We start from the raw sequence: 23141 nt of genomic DNA, 5'->3' as shown, positions 1-23141 counted from the left end.
GACGATGCCGTGAGTAGGCCGAGGTTCAGTGACCCCTGTGAACTCTCTGTCAGCTTGTTCTTTTGTGCCAGTTCCTAAAGTTCTGCTTGCCAGAGCTTTTCTCTTTTGTTGTTTCTGTTAAGCAAGCCCATGTATTAGGACATAAGAAGAAACAATACCACTTCTGCTAGAGGTTGATCAGTGCCTCACAAGCCCGTTTCAGCTGAAGCTGGCTAGCCGCAGTGTCTGTCAGATCCCACCCCACAGAGTGTGCCTGCTCATTGCTGCATCCTTCTTCCTGCAGTGCCGTGCTCTAGGGCAGTGTGTTCAGCGTGTGACGCAGGCAGCCCAGGGAACCCATGAGGGGCCAGAAAGCAGATGGTGGGACCATTGCAGTTTTTAAAAAAATGTGTACCTGCCCAAAACTCTGTTGTGGAAATATAGATAGCCATGTGTCCCAGGGCTTGGAAGTGAGGGCTGTGAGGTGACATCCTATGACAGAAGTAAAGGCTTATAGCAGTCCTTGCTCAGCTGAAATCAATGGCAAAACTTGCTTTGATTTTAGGAGATGTGAAGATTGAACTCCCTGATTTAACCACGGCAAACTTGCCTTTTCCAGGCTGCCACAGTCCAGGGAGAGGGGGTAGAAACGTAACTGATCAGAGCCCCAAGGAGGATGTAATGGGATAGCTGGGAAGACACCTCGTGGTAGTGCTTTCCAGCATGGGCTGCAGTTCTGCTTTACACACAGCTTTGATGAGTGTTTTTCTCTTCCTGTGCTTCAGCAAACAAGCAGTGACCAAGACCCACACTTGGAGAGCTGGGAGAATGGATCAGTTAGCACTTGTGCATTATTTTGGATGTGTAACTTAGTTGTGCCTTAGGCTATTGAACAAGCTGCAACTCGTAGCTCACCACCCACTCACTGTGGTGATGGGCACTAAAAAAAAATACTTGAGCATGAGAGCAGAATGTCCTTTTTTATCTTTTTCCCCTCTCTCTCTCAGGCCTAGACCTGAATTACAGTCTGTGGCTTACAGGCAAAAGGCTTCATGTCTCCGTGTGGGCTGAGCCAAGCCTTTGGCACTGGGGTGGGTATGGTTTTGGATGGAAGCACAGAGGCAGAACGCTGGCCAGTGACTACCTTGCTCTGCACACAACCCATCTTTCTGCTCTTCCTTTGATCGCCCTGCCCTCTCAAAATAAAATGTATCTCCGAACATCGGGATGTTCCCTTTTTTTCCCATTTCATTAGTTTAGCAAGAGGGCAGCTTGAAGCAGCTATCTGGTTCCACATGATTCATAAAGAGAAGTGGTTGAGACATGCCAGGAACTATGCACACAGGCAGATTAAATTCTTCCCCTCCCGCCCCGCCGCTGCCAGGGCTCTGTAAAATACCTAAAATCCCCTTCCATCTCGACTCGCAGCCCCACTGCTCTTGCGGTGCACGCCCGTCTTCCCGGGGACAGCCTACAACCCCTGCAGATTGCGGGTGCGACCCTTTGCGAACCAGCCACACCGAAGCCCCACTGCCCGCCTCCCTCCTGCCTCGGCAGCGGCTCGGCTCGGCCCGGCCCGGCCCGGGGGCGCGGGGCCCCGCCGTCCCGCCGCCTGCGCAGGGAGCCGGCGCCGGGCGCCAGGCCGCCGGGGCCCGCCAGAGGGCGGCCGCGGCCCGGCAATGCTGCGGCGCCGGCGGGCGGCCCCGGGGGAGCGCGGCCGCCTCGGGGCCCGCCCCGCGGCCTGGGGGCCAGCGCCGGCTCGGCGGCAGCGGGCATTTCGGCGCCGGGGCTGTGCGGGGATAGCCGGGGAGAGCTGCCCACCCGGGCAGGGACAGCCGGGCCGGGCGAGGGTCCTGCCCGCGCTCCTAGCCCTTCTTCCTCGGCTGCCGAGGGGCACGCTACACTGGGCATTCCTGTCCAGCCGCCTCAATGATCCTTTCAACAAGCCACCGTAATTGCTTCCCGTTTCTTTAGCCCGCCCTCAGACCTCCCTGGGCACGCAGAATCTTGCACGCTGTCCGGCTGGCACATGGCTGTGGCTCGGTGCGGGATGCAAGTGTGTCTGGAGCCCTCGTGAGCTGTGGACATTAAAAGATTTCAAGGACATTTCCCCCCATTCATCCCAGTTATGTCCCCTGCTAAAATAGGTTAACGGTGTCTAATTAACCACTGCATATTGTCATGCTGCATAAAGATAGCATCCTGGTTGTTCTTTGAGCTCTGCTATTTTATCTCCATTTAGATCTCCGTGATAGTCCATTAAATGAGAAAGAAACTGTTTAACGGAGATGATGTCTACATTAGAACTGCCTTTCACCCTTCAGCACAGAAGTTGCAGGCAGCTCCCGGGCAGCTCAGCTGTACTGTTAGGGATGTGGAAGGGGAAAGCCTCGGGTTTGAGGTTTAACCCTCTCTCATTAATGTGGAGGGAGGATTCCTGCTGGCCAGAACTGAGCAAAGACAAGAGCGAGATCAGATCTATATCCTCTGCCTCACAGGTATTCTGTACTAGGAGTTACATAACATAGGTTCTGTCGGGGTCTTCTGCCCAATTTCTTGGCTATTTAACACCCTGAAATAGAGAGGGGGTCAGCAGCTGGCTAAAGCCAGAGGGAATATTCTGGGATTTTGGTTATGTTTGTTTGGGAATAGATAGCCTTGCAGTGAGAGGGAGTTTAAATGATGCTGTTCAGGTGATGGGGTCGGTCTGTGTTCTTTGGCCCTCCAAATGCAATGGGCTTATCAGAAGAAACGAAAGAAACAGGGGTATTACTGTCTCACAAAACTGGGGGTAGCTGGTGTATAATACAGCAGACTGGGCACTGCTCCTGGGATTGTATTGTTTTGTTTGCCCTTACTTGAGTGGGTGTATCTATAGTTCATACACAATTACTCATTTTGTAGACGCTTGTTACTGCCCTCCCTGGGCTGTGCCTCCTGCTAGAGCAAACCAATCAGGGCAGTGCACTTCTTGTTGCTGCGAAGGTAAGAAAAGAGTAGGAAATATGCCTGTGCTGGCTTGAGTTTACAGTCTGGTTTCTTCCATGTCTGCTTTCACTCACTGCTAGAAAGCTGTGCCCATGTGGTGAATGAAGAGGATGCCTGATATTCCTGAAAGATGATATGTTGGTTTCCACATGTTGCAATTTGCATTGATAAGCTAAACCAGTTTAGCTTATCAATACTTAAAGCAGTGTGATAACTTCATGAAGAATGCCTGCGGGGCTTCCCATAGCACCTGGAGAGCAAAGAGACAAGCAGGTGAGTGGTTCTGCAGGAAGAGTATCTCTGTGAATAGCTTAGCCCTCAGCTAAGCTTATGGAATGGACAGGGTTGGAGGTAGTGCACCTTCTGAGGATCTATTAATGACTCTACTTACTACCATGAAGGTTTTTAACCTTAGGACACAAGGCAAAGCTTCTCTTTTCTCTCAGGGTCACTTTGTTAGGTAGATTTAGGTAATGCAATCGGGCCAAAAAAGCAAAAGATTAGTCAGGAACAAAACAAAAATATTTTGTGATTTTTTTTCCAGTCTGAAACAGGGAATGAAAAAGTAATTTGACATCAAACAAAATGAAAGGAAGCTTTAAATCATATATTAATGAACATATCTAGTGCAGGTGACTGGAAGCAGATGTCTCGCCTAAACAGAACAACAGTCATTTCTAGCTCCTGCTCTAGAGCTGTTGGCATTTAAATGCTCTGTATAAACCACAGTACTGTCAGCATGAGAGGCTGGCATCACCCACTGCCACCTTTGGACCCTGTGGCATGGGGACTAGAACATTCTCCTGAGGGGTGCTGAGAGTGGGGCTTTAGCTTGCCCTAGAGAGAGGAGGGAACAGTCTTGTTTTAGAGCAGAGTGTCCTAACACCTGGACTCTGGGATTAAAGGGGTCAGTACTATTCTCCCCTCCTGGTTTATGAATTTATTCTCCAAATTACTATTTTTTTTCCAGTGTAGTGCAGCTATTTCATAATGAAGTATTTGCTTATTGCCCTCAATAAGTCCTTTCCTAACGTAACAAGGAAATGTTGAGAAAGCTTTACATCTCGGAACATCAGTGAAGTAGTCTCCGCCTCTAGGACTGCCTTCCCTGTGGGCCATCTGTATATCTGTCATGACAGGGAGCTCAGGAAAAAGAAACAGAAATTGCTTACAGGGATAGCAGGAGTGACCCTCTCCTGGGAAGTATAAACATGTGGAGTGTTTCACTCCTGCCTGGGGACAGGAGATGAGCAAAGATGTAAGGAGTGTGAGTACTGAGGAACAGAGTGTTATTTGGGGTTGGACAATTATCAAGAGTAATAGAATCATGCTAAGAAGAGGTTAGGTTGAACCTCCAGGAAATCATCTCACTGTGCAAGGCTGTGCAAAGCCATCATTTGCGATGGTTCAGCTCAGTGAGGAAAAGGGTCTCAAGACAAGGTGTGGGAAGCAGTTCTGTGAAGGCAGAAGGGAGGGATAAAAAAGGATAAATCTTGCATCATTTTTTCATCTCTATCTTCTCAGATTCTAAACTCCAGTGAGAGCTGGTGGTGGGCTCTCTGAAGCCATCCCTTTCTTTCTCCATAGTATCAAGGGGTTCACAAGATGTGCTTTGCACTGCCACTGGGGAGAAGGATGGAGCTGGACAATTATTCCTCAGTGGAAGAGCTCTTTCCTAAATTCCCCAGCTCCATTGCACTTCTGCTTCTTCTGATGAACAGAAGCGTGCAGGTATAGCTGAAAGCCCAGATGTCCGTGTCACCTACACAACTGCAGTTCTGATTGTAGCACTGGATATTACTGGGCTCAGATTACCAATTCAGTGTAATCTTTACTTTCTCGCAGACTGCAAACTCTAAAGAGAGCAGTGGAGACAAGGAGCTTTCTTATCCTTGTACCTAGACATGTACCTGTGCCCTGCTCCTTGTTCTTAGAAGAGTATTCACTGGAGAGCTAAATGAGGAGCATAACATGCTAGATGAGAAGCCTGTCCTATCTCATGGAAGTGCTTTGAAAGGAGCAGAGCGAGGCAGTGAAGCAACTTCTCTTACATCTCAGTGTGTCCTGGGATGGTGCGTGCGGTAGGGGAAAGCCCCATGTATTCTTTGTCATGGCACCCTGACTTCAAGGGAGGGGAGAATATTTATTCCCAACACATAGAGATGAAACTCTGCAAAATGGCCAAAGCAATCAGTGAGTGATGGAGTATCTGCTAAAAAGAAACCTGGCATTTAATTAACTTTTCAAAGTGCTGGTTCAGCAACTTCCATGTTTTACATTTTGAATATTGAACAAGCGTCCCTAATCGGGACTGAATTGCTTCTGGGCTTGCTGGGGTGGAGAGCAAGTGAGCTGCCATTTGCCAGTGCCTCCCCCCCACGTTATTATTATGAACTCCTGTTAACTCAGCCAGATCAACTCTGATTTACTGCAGCGACAGCATATCTGACCTAAACTTGGGCAGCTCAGGTGGGGCTTCTAACCTACAAGGGCAACTAGACAATCTTTATGCATGACCAGGGGAGGAAGGACCTGTTGATCTCTCAGGGGTAAGTAAACAAAGTATAGCATCTTCTTCACTCCTTAATATGCCGACCTCTCTACTCAAGTAAGGCAAGCTTTGCCTGCAGCTGATGGCAGAAGAGATGAAAAGGTATCTGAGAAGCTAAAAAAACAGGGAGTATGGCTCTTGCTGTATGTGGGCATAGCTGTCTTTTTGGACCTAAATTATTCTGCTCCAATCTAATGTGTTCAGGGACTTTTTGATACACTGGTTTAATGGTCACTCAGAACTCTTTAAAAGTGCAACGTATTATATCAGACCTGGTGCAGGAACTGTTTTTGCACAATAACAGTCATATAGGCAAAGGTGCAGTTTTAAAATTTTCTCTAGCCTTTTCTAAGCATAAGCCTTTCCTTGTCTTGCAGGTCAGGAAGGAAGCATGCAGAAGAAGTAGAAGAGTAAGTTCCCATTGTTGCTGAGACTTCTTCCACGGCTTTTACATCTGATCTCATGGAGAAGGGACATGTGACTCTAAGCACCAGTACATCAAGATCTGGAACTTGGGAAGGGCGCAGAGCCTGGCATGAATTCATGTCATGTGTCCTGGGATAGGGCAGGGCTGGTCACTATAGTTCCCTGGATGTGGAGTAGGTAGTGTCTCTATGACTCCCACATGACAGAAAGAAGGAAAAGTAGAAAGCATCCGCTTTCCTCCCAGATCAACCCCAGACCCTACTGTCTGCAGCCTAGGGCTTTGCCTCAGGTACAAGGCATCTTGCTTAAGCACTCTAAGCTGAGATTTCTGCTGGTTCCAGCAATGAGGGGTATGGAAGAAGGTCAGTCTGCAGGCTATGCATACCTGGGAACTCTCCCCTTGGCAGGCTGTGAGGTTCATGGGGAGGAAAGGGACACAACAAGATGCTTTTCTGGGCTTGTAATTTAAATTCATTCTTCTTTATCTTTTGCTGCAGCCATCGTCTCAGACAGCAGAGCCTGGATGCATCAGATGATGGAGGAGGTAAGGTATCACCTACTTGACTGCAAGAAGTGCGTTATGCATGTCTGGGGGTTCTCCAGTAAAGTGAGCAGAGGTGTCTTGTAAGAAATTGCAAGAAAATGAACCACCCTGAGGTTAAACAAATGCAGGAACTTCTTACATCTCCCCAGGTGCTGAATGAGGTAGAGAGAGCAAAAGAGATGGAGAGGAGGGTCAGGAAGTGAACCTGTAGTCTAACTCTGGCTCTTCATTAACACAAAATGATAAAGCACCTTTGGGAGGAAGGAAAGTGTCGAGAACACACTTTTCTCTGTGATGACCTCCGCATAGAGAATAGTGAACTGGGGCAAAAAGAAAGCTAAAAGAGCAATAAAAAGTTAATAGCAGGGAAATAAATCACTGGTGTCCCCTACTTTAGGTAATAGTATGCTCTACTTAAAGCCTCTCATGTTTTATGGTATTGTTCCCATTAAGACAAGTGCCTGCACCACTCTCCTGGGTTCTCTGTCATGAGGGAATTCTTAATTTAAAAAATCTGCTTGCCCTAACCCAAGATCATAGATCACAACCTAAACTTAGGCACTGGTAGGTAATCCTTTCCCTGTACAGGCTGCTGTGAAATCTACTGGACTCCTGATTTAGCACTAGTTTTCTTTATAGTGTGTATCACCTGCTCTTCTAGGACTGGATGAGCCAAGAGAAATCTCAGGAAAAATTCACAGTGTGAATTTCGAGATGAGCACTAGAGAACTGTGGGGAGCATAGAAATTCATTAAAGTCTCTAGGAGCTACCTCAGTTTTCAAGGGCTAAGAATTTTATACAGTGTATAAAAAGTTGCATCTGTAAAATATCGCCAAGCATCGGAAGAATTGCCAGGAGTCACAAAGGATCAGACATCAGTATGGTTAATGAGATATAATGAAGACTTATTTGGGTCTTCCAGACAGATTAAGCATTGCAACATATGACTGCCAGAAGTGGCACCTTTATAGCATTGGCATCTTCAGAATAGGCTTCATTTTCCCCCTGGGAAGTTTCTTGGGCTTCTTAAATTTCAGCGTATGTCACTGAGGCTGATAGTCTGTTCTGAACAGCTCTTTGACTGTTTGCATACATGCTGTCCTTCTTGTTGAACCTTGGTCTTGTATTCAGAGTATAACAACTGTCTTTGCTTAACCAGGCATAAAAATGCTTGCCACATGTTTGCAGCATGTGACTTTTAGTGCTCCAAGACCTTGGAGCAGAATAGAATTGCTGCAGAATGTGGTATGAGGACATGGCAAGTCCCAATATAGTTCACTTCATCTGTGCCTAAACTATGAGTAACAGTTGAATTTGGATTGTTTGCAAACCAGAGTTCAGCTTTGGATTAAATCTAAGTGTTCAAGACACATCTCACTCATCTGATTATAGTTCCTACCCTGGCAGTTTCTGGTACAGTCAAATACACTGGGTTGTGGATCTGATTTGCATACAGAAAATCTCTAAATGGATCAGTGCATTGCATGCATCCCTTCTATTTCTACAGGGAGATAAGCAAGCTATTCTGGAAGGGGAGTTTTCCATGTGGGCTCAGCAATTGCAGTGAAGAAAAGTGACATATAAACAAACTCCAGAACCTGAATAAAATTACTTTTTTGAACAAGCAGAGAGATACAAATAACTGCCCAGTGCAGAAGGCAGGGAGTAGCATGCTGTGACTCTGCAGTGGATTGAGCCGTATCAGCCTCCCGTTCGCACAGAATTGCACTTGGGCTTGTGTCTTTAACAGTAACAGTAAAGATCAGATTCTAAACAGGCAAAAATCAAGACATTGGTATATGGATCCCCAAGGATGGGTCACAGTTATTTTGTGCTGCATAATGTGTTAGCTTGTACACCTTAATATGAACAGGGGCAGTTGTGTAATGATTGCTGCTGTCAACCAATACATTTGGATTGCCTTCCTTTAACCTATTAGAAAGCTGAGCTGTACCATTCCATTAACGTTGTTTGTCCCCCATCCAACCTTTTAATTAGAAGAATGAAGGACAAAACTATATGCCCTTAGAAAGGTATTCTTCTGTATTTGAAGTGTGCTTAGTTGTGATCATTTATACAGCACTAATGCTGAGGATTTGGAGTCCACTGGAGAAAGTGTTAAGAAAGCTTAGGTCCTGGAGAGAGCCCAGTTTGGCATGTGGAGAATGGAGGGAAGGTTGTACAGGCATATTGAGACTTTTGGGCTTGTTATGCCTTGTCATTTGAGAAATAAAAGTAGAATTCTCTCGCTGCTTCTGGCCATTCACCCTGTGCGTGAAATAGTATCTGATTCCTCATCTCTATGGGAGTTTGGGAGAGAAGGACTTCTCAGGCTGTGTGGAAAGACTGAAGTAATATGGGAGATGGTAAGTGGGTGGACCAGAAAGGGACATGCATGGAACTAGCTGCAATTTCAGCCGTTCCTTACAGTTGCACAGGGAAATCCAGAAGGTGCAATTCATCCATACTGCACAATACAAACTGTTGAAATACTAGCAGTGAAAGCAGTTTGTCTCAGGTTGTGCTCAGAATTCATTTTCTGTAATCTATATTTCTTCTTCACAGAGGCTAGTCCAGGACAAGAGAGCGACTTTAAAGAGGAGCCAGTTTTGAGTTATAGGAAAGCAAGACGTGTTTGACTAAAAGCGCCATTTACTCCTGTAAAACTCCAGGCTGGAAAGACCGTTTGGAAAAAGTGCAGTGTCTCTCTGGAAATCTCTCTGGAGTGTCTAGTTGATGGATACTGGGGTTTCCTACAGCACCCTGTGTGAGCTCAGTGCCCATGCTCCTAAGCACCCACTGGTACATGCTGGTACACAGGCACAGCAAACGGGTAACGCTATGGTGCATGTGGATTTGCTAGGTGGATGTGTGCCCAGCTGAACCTTGTAATGGGGGAGGCCAGCTCCTCCACATGGTGGGAAACCTCCTTTAGCAGGATTTAATGCATCATAACTTGAGGAAAAATAAACCTTCACAAGCAACACAAAAGTGTTTAATTCCTAAAGGACAGGCCTAGATGAGTCACTTTTGGCCAGGGGCAATTGAGCTTAATGCTGTGTATGTAGCAATCTGGGCAATCTGAGAGAGAGGAGTTTAAAGGTAATTGCTCAATTTTCTGTCCGTGTCAACAGGGGAAATGGGCAGCAGTTCTGTATGGCAGGGAAACTGCATGAGATGGAAGATGTGAGACTATCAGTGGAATTTTAAAAGTGCTATCTGCAGAGCACTGCTTCCTTTTCTGTACAGCCAAGAGCTTCTCCCAGGTGCAGACTATTCTTTGTTTTGAGGTGGGAGGGAAGACAGAAAAAACTATTTCACATTGAAGGGCTTTCCCCTCCCTTTGCTCCTTTCTTCAGCAGGGCAGTAGAGTCTGTTTTGACTTTGCTTGCATATTTCATCTGGTTTTACTCTGCTGATGTGTCTCTTTCTCGCATGCAGCTACAAAGGGCTGTTTCCTGTTGGAGCGAGAAATGCTGGCATTCCCCCCCACCCCCCCCCCCCCCCCATCAGCAAACTGCTTTGTCCTTTTGGCTAAAAGTTTCTCTGTTGTTCCTTTCTTGTCCACCAGTTCTGCACTATTGAGTTGCACTCCCCCAGATGCCTGTTACCTCACTACATTGCCCTTGGATTTTACTCCTCAGCACTCTTCAGGGGCTTGTTTGCTAAGGTTGTCATCTCTCTCCCAGCTATCCTTCCGCCATAGACTATTGCCCCAGCTTCAGAAGTCCCTTCCCCCCTTCTCTCTGTTACCCGTGGGATGCATAGCTGCTAGAACAGGGCTTTTCTTGGAGGATTGGGATGTGATGTGTGATTCTCTGTCTGCAGGAACAAGGGCTTGTTATTTTAAAGCAGATAGTGTATGTGAATGAGACAGCTGATTGAAATGAAAGCCTGACTATGCTACACAGACAGCTCAAACCTGACCTGCAAGTGAGGAAAGCTGCCAGGAGACAGTCACTAGATCTGTGTCCTCAAGGCAAAACCCCTTCCTGCCTGCTGGGAAGTCTCCTCAAGGAAGCAGAGCTGACGATTAGACCTCTCTATACAATGTCAAACCTCTAGAAGGACTTCTTACCCTTCTGGTGTGTGCCTTTGTATTTGAGCAGGGTGGGTGTCTAGGCTCTGTGCACAACAGAAGAGGAAGTGAGCATATGCCATGGTCCTCACATCCTTGTGGGAAGTGATGTCTGTCTGTCAGGTGGGAAACAGCCCTCACAGGATATCCAGCACCTGGCATTTACAGCCATGAAATATCAAACACCTCTTGCACTGAATGCAAATACACACCAATGGTGAAATTGCTCCAAATGGAGCTGAGAATAGAGCACAGTGTGGGTTATTGTTGGCTCTGTCATTCCTGATAAAGTTTGCCAGTTGCTTCCCTGGTGAGCTGCTGTTTTTACAGAACACACCAAGTGCTGGTGGATTGCAGGGGTCATGACCAGCAAGGACAGCACCATTTGCTGAGCATGAGGATTAGAGAGGGGAGAATTTCCAGGAACAGTCAGGGATGTGGCCAGTGGGTACTTCATAGGCTCAGGAGGCAGTGGTGGAGTGATTTGGGGAGAGCTAAATGGATGAAAAGTTCTGAGCATCAGTGAAACGGAGACGGAGCGAAAAACATGGTATTTTGGAAGTGGTGTGAATGGGCTGAAGAGAGGGACCTGGGGCACAGAGTGACAGTGACTGTTGAGTTTCTGGGATTCTGCACTGCGACTTTGTGCATGGCTCTGTCAGCACACCACAGTCCTCCCCTTGGCTGCTCCCCTAACATCCTACCCCAAGTCTCTGTGCAAGTTCAGTGAAGGGCAGACTTGGTGCAACCTGATGGTTTCCACTGAGCTGTTGGTCCAGGCCAGTTTGTGATCTAGAACCTCTGTCCTTTGTGACAGCCACAGTGGGCAGGGGGGAGCAGAGAATATGTCCCAATGGATATGTCTGAGGTCCTATTTGAAGAAGCAGACCACTGGCCAAGGGGCAGTGGATACCTTTAATTGCAAGGGAGCACACACAGCTTGTTGAGGGCTGAGAATGATGGTCTGGGTAAGCATCTTCCATCACTAAATTCTGTGATATGGTAGATACAGTCATAGTGGGTCTGTGATTGCTGAGTCCATAAGTGTAGCTGATGGACTAGGTTTACCTAAAATACCCTTTAAGAAAAAGCTCTTGAAAGATTATTACAGAATTGAGACACCATCATTTAAAACTGCCTGAGGGAAACTCCTTTGAAAATTGCAGCAGTGGAGGGACAGAGAGAGAACCGCGTAGCCCTTGATTGTAGTGTTGTTCCCTCAGGACCCGTTCCCCCTCCCCCTCAGTTTCTCATCTGATATGAGAGAGAGCAGCAGTAAGATTCCTCATCTGTCTTATGAAAATCCGATTCTGAGTGGCTCTGATCAAACCTGGCTGGCTGTCAGCAGCAGTGGCCTTGTGTGGAGGGAGGGAGGCTTCTGAGGAGTTGCTGGATGTGGAAGTGTCATGGGTGCTGCCGATCAAAGAGGCATTTTTTAATAAATATATATAAGAAAAAATAAAAAACCTAAGGATTTAGCATAAAAGAAATGTAGTTTGTCTTGTTTTTCCAGCATAACATGAACAGGATGAAATAGAATCAGACACGCCTGCTCCCAAACATACTTCCACAGGAGCATCCTGAGAATCTGCTTTCCCTGCCACAGTAATGCTCTAATGCAAAAATCACTCTTCTCCAGCATTGTTGAGGAGGGTTTTGTGTTTCTGAGTTCACCAGACCCGCCCTGGGCACCTCATGCCTTCTCATCTGTTGCCCTGCCACCTTCTGAGTATGTTTCAGCAGAGGAATACTGCAAAGGAACAGGAAACAGCCTTTGAAAAGAGGAAAACAGATGTTACTGAAAAGGAGGACAGGCATAGTGCTCTGCCAGGGGGCTGTTGGTGAGGCTAGGAGGTGTGTTTCCACTCTAAATGCTGATAACCTCAGGGATATGGTGGACACCAGGTCCCAAGCCTGGCCTCCAGTCTCTTCTGTCTTCTGCTGCTGGTGAACAAACCTATGCATGAAGAGATTCATCATCTCTAAAGCCATCAGAGTCTGTTCTTGCACAATACATGCCGTGTATTACTGCCTGTTGAAGCCCTGCATTGAGCCCAGTGACTCATCTGACAGGGCTGTTCTGTGCCCTGTCTCTCTTCACACTTCCAGGGATTGAAACTGGCTTTGTGTCAGTAGCAGCCTTGGGAAATAGCAAATACAGCTGATGCCTGTCCCCAGCAAGCTCTCAGGTGAGAAAGAAGCTGTGACACACCAAGCAGCCTGTGAAAGCACAACACTGTCTAAGCAAGTAGAGTGTCTCATGGACCAGTTGACCTCCCAGCCAGTCATCTGTCTAGCTGACAGTATCATCAGAGCTTGGTGGCTGAAGAAAAAATTATTTTGTCAAAAATTATTTGATGCAAGGCAAAGTCATAATCTTTTAAGGCGAGGCTGGAGGATCAGTACTGAATATGCTCCATGACCTCCCCTAGATCCTATGGGTCCTCTGGCACTGAGTGAATGCACTGAGTGACTTTTCCCATCAGCCTGGCCAAGTTGTGCTGTTACCGTTCTTTTCTCAAAAGGGTGCCTTGGGATATGGGACACTCAGGTTATCTTCTGCTTGTCTCAGCTTTTAAGGCAGTGACCTAGTAGCTGTGGTGCTGCCTGCTTTGCACTGCGCTGTTCTCATCTCCCTGCTGACTGATCAGGCAGGTACGCTGCTCCGTATTGGCCTGCTAGCAGGGCAATTTCAGTCAGGGGAAGGCATCCCTATGAAATTAATGTCCAAGCATCCAAAGAAGTGTTCTTTATCCTCTCCATTTGCCTGCTGCTCTCCTGAGAAAGCTTCCAAGAGGCTTCAAGCTTGTTTGTGTGTTCAGCAGAAGCTGTCTGTGTCCCTTGTTCCTTATGTTTTTTTGAAGATTTTTTTTTGCCTGTTGCTTTCTACTTTTTTCTTTTCTTTTTTTAATTCTCTGTTTTTCCACTTAGAGAGAAAAATAATTTATTGCATTGAGATGCGCTAATTAAAGCCATTTTCTGGTATTTGGTTACTGAAGTGTTTGATGTCTCTCTGACAAGACCATGAAATGCACGGAGTGTCCACAGGGACAGAATTTGCTGAACACGGTGCTTTGTAAATGAGGGGACACAGTGTCGCAGCAGCTCATGAATATGAAACGCCCATGATGCTACCTCAGTGGACTTCGGAACACAGATGAATCCTGTCATGTGCTAAATGAGACCAATTTCTTTCACTTAACTTCATCTTCAATCAGACCTTCTTCCATTTGCCTGTTTAAAATTCCCCAAACGTGATGCAGAAGGTAACAGCATTCAGTAAAACAAAGTTTTGCAGCAGCAGAAATATTGTAATTATTTCAGTTTTACATTTTATAAGCAAGCAACTTAAACTGAAGTTAGTTTCATTCCTGTGCCTGCTTAGTGGCAGGAGACTGCCAGCTCCAAAAGCCACTACCCTTTTTGTGTTCTCTGGATGTGGTGGTGTGTGGACCGGGAGGGCAGCACAGTCCCCGCTGCAGGAGTGTCCACTCTGAACTGGCCTTTGAAATGCTCACCCAGTTAGGGGAGGTGAATCAGACTACATGAGATGGAGTCATTTTTTGGGTGTCAGAGTGTTGGCTCAGGAGACTCTTAAAGCAGCTCAGGAAGAAAGTGGCAGGCACACTGCTGACTAACTGCAAGCCAGACCCGGGACATGGTTTCTAGATCCAGCTCTGCCGCTGATTATTTATTGCCGCAAATTCTGTCTGTCCCCACTTGTATCTAACAGGGAACTTGGTTATTTAGGGCTAGGGTCAGGTCTTACTTTCAGCTTGCAGGATTTTAAGGGACCCAGCCTGCAGATGTTGCTACTAAACCAAATATCGGGTCTCCCTGGGAGGGGAAGTGCAACGCACCAATTTGCAGGAGCAACTGGGTGTTAAGGTGGTGCAGGTTCTTCCATGTCTTGCTTGTTGCTTTCTGTGGTTGTCTTCCTCAGCTGTCAGTGAGGTATTTGCTCAGAGGTAAAAAAGGTGATGGCTATTGCATTTACTCTAATATGAACACATAAAGCCCTCCTTTGTTTATGACTTAAAAAGCTGCTGTTCCTTATTGTTTGGCTGTCTGTATGTAGCATGCATTACTCTGTCTTTCCCCTCCATCTTTTCTTCCTACTGTCCACACACTTCTGCCTTATCCTATTGGTGTCTTACCATAACTTAGCCATTAAGCTCTTTTTTTTTTTTTGTAACTCAGTCCAGCTATTGTAATAAAAATACTATTCTTCCTTATATGCTGGGGCTTATATGTTCTGATACAGTCAGTTTGGTGCAGTATATTATAACTCCCCTGTTAGCCAACATTTGGTATTGGTGTCTCCAACCACACCATAACTTCTGCCTGGATGCACTCATTTTGGTTTCATTCTTTGTTCAATCTTGTTCACCATCATCTGGGAAATAGAAGGGAGTTCGCACTGGTCATCTAGCATTTGTTGCTCACTCAGTTTTTCACACCTCAACCATGAGCAATTTCTAAAGCAAGTATCTTGTTTCTTTATGGGCTGAGAAATCCACAGGGAAAGGCTTTGTGTTAGTCTGCTCCCAGTCATTTTGAGCCATAAAGAGAAGCCTCATCCATTCATCATTAAGGTCACTGCATGCACTGAGTTTTTATGTTCCCTGCCCCATCTTCCATGGCATACACTAATTTCTTCTGCTTGTAAAACACTACCTGATGTGTGTGTCTGCCTATTCTCCCTTCAGCTAAAATGAAAGCAGAATATTCACTCTCAGGGGGAGAATGAGTGTCATTTTTAGGAGCACTCTCTCTGGGAATGTAATCTGCCATATGAAATGGAGAGTCAGAGGAGTTTTATCTGGGGGAAACTGGTTGAGGGAGGTGGCATAGGTAATTGTACCTTGCAGCACAGTATTCAGAGGCCAGCTGGGAGACCAAGGCTGATAAGATGGTTTGTACACAGTTTGTTCCCCTTTTTAATATTTTTTACCAGTAACTCAATTTTTATTTTAATGTTTCTTACCATTAGTATTATATCAGTTTGTTCTGATTCCAGAGTCTGCAGCAAAGTGAGAGAAGAACAGCTGAAGCTGTAACATTTTCCTGTTGATTCTGAGATTTGCCTACAGTTTTGATTAAAATCAGTTGGTATTAAAGACTATGGAAGGTGCTCTCTCCTCCAAAATGCATTTCCAGGTTTTGAAGCTACTTCTTCTCTGCTGCAAAACAGTTTCTTTTTGTAATGCACAGGGCATTTGTTCACTTCATTGCAGTGACCTGGTATCTGTGAAGATGTTTCCACTTGCACACAGGCAGCTCCTTAGCATGTAGGTACATTGTGCAGTCATTTCTAACATTTACCTACCTGGGTACTGAATTCAGGCATGAGAGCCTGGACAGTAAAGTATGTGTCAAGATTCTGCACCAAAACCACAGGTTTACAATGATCTGAAACCCTTACACTGAACAGGAGGGAGAAAAGTGGGTGACAGAGCAAGTACACAGAAAGTAGGTTTGTAATGTAACCTTGTTGTTGGAAAAAGCTGTATGAGTGCTGCAGCGCGAGACTGGGAGGACGTGGTCCTGTGAACATTTCTGCATGCACTGATGTTTTAGGTAAGTAACCTCACGGCAGCCAATGGGGGTAACAAAAGTAAAGCATATATCTACACTCTTGCAGTCCATGTGCTTCTTCCCCCTGCCATGACTTGGCTGTGTTCCTGGAGCTTACTGGGAAAAAAGATACAAGTCCTTAGAAGAGCAACAAGAACAATTAGGGAGTTGCAGACTGAGTGAGGGGAAAGGTTGGGACCTTGGTGATAAAGTGAAAACTGAGACGCTTTGCAAACTGTACAGAGAGCGAAGGGAGAGGGAATCTAGAGGGGCAGCACCATGGGAACTGGCAGAGGGAAGGTGAAATTATGAGTAACAAGTAAAATAAAAACCCAGATATTTCAGGGTTGATTTGCCACTGATAACAGTTAGCTTGGGGAGCTGATTTTTCTTATAATTTGCAACATTTTTGTTCTGTTTCCTGTCAGTCTCTGACAGTTGTAAAGGTCATTGCTTCTGCCTGGAAATGGACAAAATCATCCACAGTTTGCAGTAAGAACAAGCATATGCTGGCCTTTGTTGGAGAGGCTGGCAGGAGACCCCAAAGCGTTTCCAGCTCTTCTGTCTGAAATATTTTCAAAGTGCCTATAAAATAGTGGAGCCTTGAATTCCTTTTGGAAATAATTTTTCTGTGATTGACTGGACTGTGCTAGTACAGAGTAGAGGTAGCGCTCTGCAAGGGATTTAAGAGTGTCTCCATGGAATTCAATGGCAATGAGGTAAAATTCGCTCTGGCAAATCCAAGACTTTTCTGCAAAATGGAAGGGGCATCAATGATCTGGGCCTTAAGTTTACAGTTCTCTCTAGTGCAAAAAGAGATCAACAAAAGCAGAAAGGAACCAGGGGGAGGAGGCCCTTAGAAATAGCTGCCAAAATGAGCACCAAGTTAAGAAATTCAGTTTGCTGCAAACACCTTTCACATTTCTGCTGTCAGGATAGGGACCTGCTGCTGCTGCAGGGAATGTTGCTCCGTGGGCAAAGGCAGCTCTGTTCCCAAGTAGTTTTTAATTTAGTTGTGTTTGCCAAGCAACATTCACACTCTTCTGCTAAAAGGATAAATTAGCTCAGGAGATTAGACTGTTTCTCATCCCCATGCTCATTTGCCTGGACCTAACCAGGCAACCTCTGGACAGCACTTCATTCTTCCCCCTGGACCAGTCTCACCAGTCTGTTCCCTCCTTGGTATTTCTTACTTCTATAAAGGCACTTTCTCCCACATTTCCACTGAGCAGCTTTTACTAGCTGCCTCCACAGGTCAGTCTGTCTGTCCATGGAGATGCTTTTGTCCTGTAATTGCATTTTGTTCCAAGTTTTACCAAGAGCTGGGAGCCCCAGCAGGGAAGAGCCAGTGGGATAGCAGCTTCTTTTGTGTATTGTCCCTGCAAGCAGAGGGGGGACAGATCTGCCCCAAATGCCCAGCGATGCACTGGTGACGCTTTTCTTGCATATGCCTCCTCTGTCTAAGGGACAGTCTGGGGGCCTGTTGCTGCAGTTTCCCTTTAAATGTCTTTGGGAAGTTTGCAGTAGTCGGAGAGCTGCTCTGCAGGCACCTGCTCCTTGGGCGGCTGGGGAGGTAAAAGGCACAGCTCTGCTGAGGCCAGCCAAGCTGTCACTGCCTTTCGCTGTGGCCAGGCTCTCGCGGCAGCCCCCATCCCGCTCAGCCTTCCGCCAGGCAGCCAATTAATGAGAAATCCCACTGTGTGGCCAGGTCCAAACGGCCACTGCGCCAAGTTCCATGCTGACCCATGGCCCGCTGCAGCTGGGTGAGGGCTGCCTCGGCCGGTGAGCCAGGGGGATGTGCAGTGGACCTTCAGCGGGAGAGGGCAGCTGCGAAGCCTGCGAAACTCTGACAGGCAGCCGGACAAGGGGCTTTTCAGGAAGACTCTGCCTGGAGCCCTGAGCACCACAGGTGGGAACGTCTCTCCAGCTCCTGAATATTCATCTCAGGCTGGGCTGCAAAATGGGGCAAAGCCGGGCCCAGCCGCCTGCTGCCGTCCGGCAGTAGCGTAGCTGTGCTGCCGACAGAGCCAGGAGCAGCCTGCTTGCTCCAGCGTCTGCACACTGTGTGAGTGAAACCTCTTCCCAGAGCCGAACCACCAGCTTCTCCACAGTCTGAGGGCTCAGGGTCTCTGGAGAGCCTTTGTGGTCTTGAATATTTAAAAGAGCTCTATGCTGGTGTACTCTGTCCTTGCTTTGCACCTCCTGTTACCTCTTCTTCTCTCAATTTTTGCTCTTTCAATCTCCAACTGTTTACAGGTTTTTGTCAAATCAAAAAGCAGGCTTGCTTCTTTAACAGGACTCAGTGTGCACTCAGTTCTTCCTCCTCTCCTCTATTCTTTTGTCTCTAGCATGCTTTTCAGGTGGAGTAGCGTAGTCCTTGTGCTGGGAATAGCCAGTGACCCAGACATCAGCCATTCCAGGGTCACACCGGAAATCACAAAATGGTGTATGACATTACAACTAGGTGCATCTTCCCTAGTCTTTGTATCTGCTAGACCACCAGCACTCCCTTCCTCAGCTATCAGGAAGCCACAGGCCTCTGCACAGTCTGAGACCCAGCCAGCAAATCCTTCAGCCTGTAGTTTTGCATGGCTTGATTCAGTTTCTGCCCCACATTTAATTTCTATCAGAGTCTAGGTGACTGAGTTGAGCAGATGATAACTGGGCAGTGGGATTTAGTGCAACCTGTTTCTTTTAGCTTCAATGTTCTGTTCAAATGTGTGGTCCATGGAGATGGAGTCCTACCCAGCTCAAATCTGCTCCTCTTGCAAGATTTTTTTTGACTCTAAGCTCCGAAGCTTTAATACCTTGTTTTAATATTACGCAATATATTTTTAATCATTGCTAAATAACTGTTTTGTGTTTTCCTCTGATAAATAACAGGCTGGTTCATATATGTGAAGCAAGGGAACTTTTGTCTCCAGTGAGAGGAGAGCGTAACACTCCCTGCTTACTGCTGCTGCTTTCTCTTGTTGCAGACATTCCTGTGATCCCTGACTTGGAGGAGATCCAGGAGGAAGATCTGGCCATGCAAGTGGCAGCTCCCCCCAGGTAGGAGCACTGCTAGGTATTCTTGAGGCTCTCATCAGTAGTGTGAAATGGCTGGTGAAATTTAACATCATCTTATCCTATGCTCTCTGGATGTCAGTGGCAGTGCCATTCAGTAGGATTCAATGCTGTGTATTGTGGCGGTGGGGCTCCAAGCTGAATGGTGCAAACTTGTTTTCTTTTACACACACATATTACCTCTCTATATACAAAAACTACATTAGTGTCCTGGTTCTGGCTAGGATGGAGTTAATTTTCACCTGAGCTGGGAGAGGAACTGGATCTGGTGGCACCTGTGGCTGGGGGACACAGCTGGGATAGGTTACTCATTAGCCAACAGCTGGGATAGTTTACCCAAACTGGCCAGAGGGCCTTTCCATACCCTGTGACATCATGCTCAGTATATCAGTGAGGAGGGTGCTAAGCAGAGGTTCTTGCTACTTGTGAGGGAGCTGGGCATCAGGATCTACTGTGAGCTACTGTACTGTAAATTATGTGTTTCAGTATTTTCTGTTATTGATTTGTTTGTTTGTTTTCAATTTCTGATTTATTTTCTTCTGTTGTTCTCTTAAACATTTTTTTTTAAATCTCAACCCGTGAGTTTTGCCTTCTTTTCTTTACCAATTCTCCTCCCTATCCCACTGGAGGGTGAGGGGAGTAAGTGAGAGACTGCGTAGCTTGGTCCCGAGCAGGGCTAAACTATGACAAGTAGCATATTTGATGTTGCAAAATCAAATTCTCAAAAGTTAGGAACTGCTTGATTTAAGGTTGGATGAATAACCTCAAATGCCTCCAATAGGCATGTGTTATCACACACACTTTGATTATGCACGGTTGTAGGCTGCTTTGCCCTCCACGGGATGTCCTTCATACTGAAGTGCCTGGTTAATTTACCAAGTACAATCCTGTTGTTTGAAAGTGTTATCAGAATAGTCTCGGGGTTAGTTCAAGGGAGACCAGCAAACTTTTTCAAAAAATGGAAATTTTGAGGGCTGTATCTTAAATATATCAGTAAAGTCTTCTCTCCCCTGTTGGGCTTATTGTCAAGATCACAGACTGGGATTTCCATTGACTCTTATTTGGAGGGATGGGATATCTTACTCCTGACCACAGATGCCTCTCTCACAAGTATGGAGTAGGTATTTTAATTAAATAGCTGTTACAAAAATAAATTACACTTCATAGTAGAAAGTTTAAAATGACTTTGTTTCTCACCAGAGTTCTTTCTCTTTATATAATCCCATCTGTTCCTCTTTATCCATAGTCACTCTGCAATAGAAAAGACAAGTAGTTATCATGGACAAACACGAACAGAAATTAAATTACTATAGGTCTTTTCCATAGTATTGCATCACCTGCAAAGGGAAGCATGGCACAACAGTGTATTACCCCATACCCCGTGTTTCTGTTTGGAGGCAAAGAGAAATTTTAAGAAATTGTATTTGATAGCTGTGACTCAGCTCAGACATGGAAATCACAAGGTCCCTACTATTCTGTAGCTTGTGTGGTGGGGCTCTTCCAATATTCACTACATTCCTGTTTTTAGCCTTTGCAGCTAGTCTGTGAATCTTCTCTCTGGTGTGGTGGCTTCTCTGAGGGAGTCTGTAGTCACTCCACATCCTATTTTCATGCATGTGCACAACGTAGCATGCAGATTTGTCAATGACTGTTCATTTGTTAAATGAGATTTGCTTCTGTCTAAGGGTGCTCATCTTGAGAGTCCCTGTGGGTGATGTGGACACCTGAGGTCAGCATCACCAGATTCTGTTTATGCCGCCCTTCTCCTCAGATGTGCTTCCACAGTTACCCAGGTTTGTTCTCTGACCCTTTCTGGTTGCAGTGTGCAGGTGAACCGAGTGCTGACCTATCATGACCTGGACAAAGATCTTATGAAGTATGCTGCCTTTCAGACTCTGGTAAGTGGATGTTGCTATGGGATGACTGCTGTGACTCCCTCTCTTTCCAGGCTCCTATCATCCTCCATAGTGATACTCAGCTGCATAAAATACACAGCCCTATCATCCAAACAACTTCCAGTCTGCTTTCAAGTCTATTCCTCTTTGCAGTGTGGCTTTCATGCTTGTTTGTGTCTGTAAGTAGTGTGGATATGGTATCTGGTGCTCAGATGAGGCTCCTGCTGTTGTCCTGGACAAAGTATATGTCCCTTATGAGGGAAATGTTGTGCCTATCTCTAGCTAGACCTACCTGCTGAAATGATGATGTCCACTTTCTCACTGTCTGTAAGACTGTTACTGTTTGTGTTCTTAGGATGGAGAGGTTGACCTAAAGCTTCTCACCAAAGTTTTGGCTCCGGAGCATGAACTACAAGAGGTGAGTCTTTGTTTTGTGGGAACACAACAAGGCAAAAGCTTCTTATGTGTCTCAGACTATACTTGGAAAGTAAGCCTTTGTTGGTGGGGCAGAGGAGAGAGATGAGGAGGAGCCTATGAAAAGGAGCTTGTCCAAGAGGATGGAGGTCTTATTTCCCCAGCAAATTATTTTCAAGATATGTAGGGCTTTCTCTGTATGAGGTTATGGCAGCACTATGGTCGGCCCCCTTCTGTATGAAAGAGCTATCAAGGAAAATGTGAAGGGCCTGGCACTATCACAGATCCCTGCAGAAACAGTGCTTGGTAGCCATCATGAGCTCCAGGTAGTTCTGCAGGGCAGTACAGAGGGACAAAGGCAGAAAGCATTTGGGGTTTGGGCAGAGAGATGTGTTAAAGCAGGACAGAACAACCTCAGTACAACTGGGAGTGGGGCAAGAGCTCAGGACTTGCAACAAAGGATTTCTGCAGCTCAAAATTGCAGATGCTTCAGCAGAAGTCCAGAATGGTGGAAAATTTTGATGGTTCCTCTTTACACCCTGCCTGGGAGTATCTAAGATTAACAAGTGTCAAAAAAATCTGTCCTTTACAGAATTTTGGAACATGAATAATTCTGTCAAAATCTTTAAATTATAGCAGGGATTCACATTTAATTCTGGCTAGGATTCCTGTTCTAGCCAACTGAATCTAGGACTTCCCTGGCAGGGACAGTTGCCATTTATTTTCTGTCTTTGCTGTTCATCTTGGGTATTTGACATCATTCAGAGACCTTTGGGTGTCACCAGTAACGTTTCAGCATGTTTGTCTTTTTCGTCTTGGTAGGATGATGTCGGCTGGGATTGGGACCATCTCTTCACAGAAGTGTCCTCAGAACTAGTGACTGAGTGGGACCTGGGACAGTCTGAGAGAGAGGACCACCTCAGTCTGCCTTAGAGCACTGGCACACCAGACATCTCATACATGCATCCCCTGTAAATAATTTAGCGCTTTAATTTTCTATTCACTTGTTTGTATTTGAGAATTTATTTCAGACATGAAAATAAATAGGACCTTGCTTCATAGGAAAATGGGCTTGGGAGAAGTTTTGGGTATGTTGTAATAAAAATCTTTGTTCTCAAAAGAGATTAAGAATTCTAAACACAAGAAAATATTTACTTATGAACAGTCACTTCCACCTCACTAGCACCTTTACAGATAACTGCAAGAGTCCATCTCTCCTCTACTGAAATGCAGCCTCTCTGGGGTGGACCATCTTACAATGGAGTGTAGTTTTCACTGATGGCTTTTAGAGAAGCTTAGACTGATAGGATTTGTTTGCCTAGGACATCAAGATTACAACCTGCCTCACAACAGATGCCACAAGTTTTCAGGATACACATTTTACAGCAGCTTCCAGCCATCCTCTGCTAGTTTAACCTCTCTCCTGGAACATTACCTCTGTATTGACTCGGAGGAAGCAGTATCACCTATTAAACTGCCAACACGGCTTCTTACAGCATCTCTTTTTCCCTTGAGGTGTCCCAGCTAACTTCTGACCATGCCTAACCCCCCTTAGCTTTTGCAGTCGGATGAGATCACAGCCTGAACAGAGATAGCTTCAGGCAATAAGTAGTTTGCAAAGA

General features: G+C 46.0%; 1 protein-coding gene across 11 annotated transcripts in view; it reads left to right on the top strand.

The window, feature by feature from the left end:
* The window catches only part of IFT43 (intraflagellar transport 43), a 46886-nt gene extending 24243 nt beyond the window's left edge, over window positions 1–22643 (top strand). For all 11 annotated transcript variants that reach the window (XM_086748665.1, XM_086748663.1, XM_086748662.1 and 8 more), the window contains 6 exons: window positions 5896–5928; window positions 6442–6488; window positions 19123–19195; window positions 21033–21108; window positions 21461–21523; window positions 22342–22643. In XM_086748665.1, the coding sequence (XP_086604791.1) occupies window positions 5896–5928; window positions 6442–6488; window positions 19123–19195; window positions 21033–21108; window positions 21461–21523; window positions 22342–22452 (403 nt within the window). In that variant the 3' untranslated portion in view covers window positions 22453–22643. The remainder of the gene's footprint in view (window positions 1–5895; window positions 5929–6441; window positions 6489–19122; window positions 19196–21032; window positions 21109–21460; window positions 21524–22341) is intronic.
* The last annotated feature ends 498 nt before the right edge of the window (window positions 22644–23141 follow it).

The sequence above is a fragment of the Chlamydotis macqueenii genome, chromosome 5 (assembly GCF_036417535.1).
Source record: "Chlamydotis macqueenii isolate bChlMac1 chromosome 5, bChlMac1.mat, whole genome shotgun sequence".
Lineage (NCBI taxonomy): Eukaryota > Metazoa > Chordata > Aves > Otidiformes > Otididae > Chlamydotis > Chlamydotis macqueenii.
The sequence above is the reverse complement of the archived record's forward strand: the minus strand, read 5'-3'. Positions and strand labels throughout refer to the sequence as shown.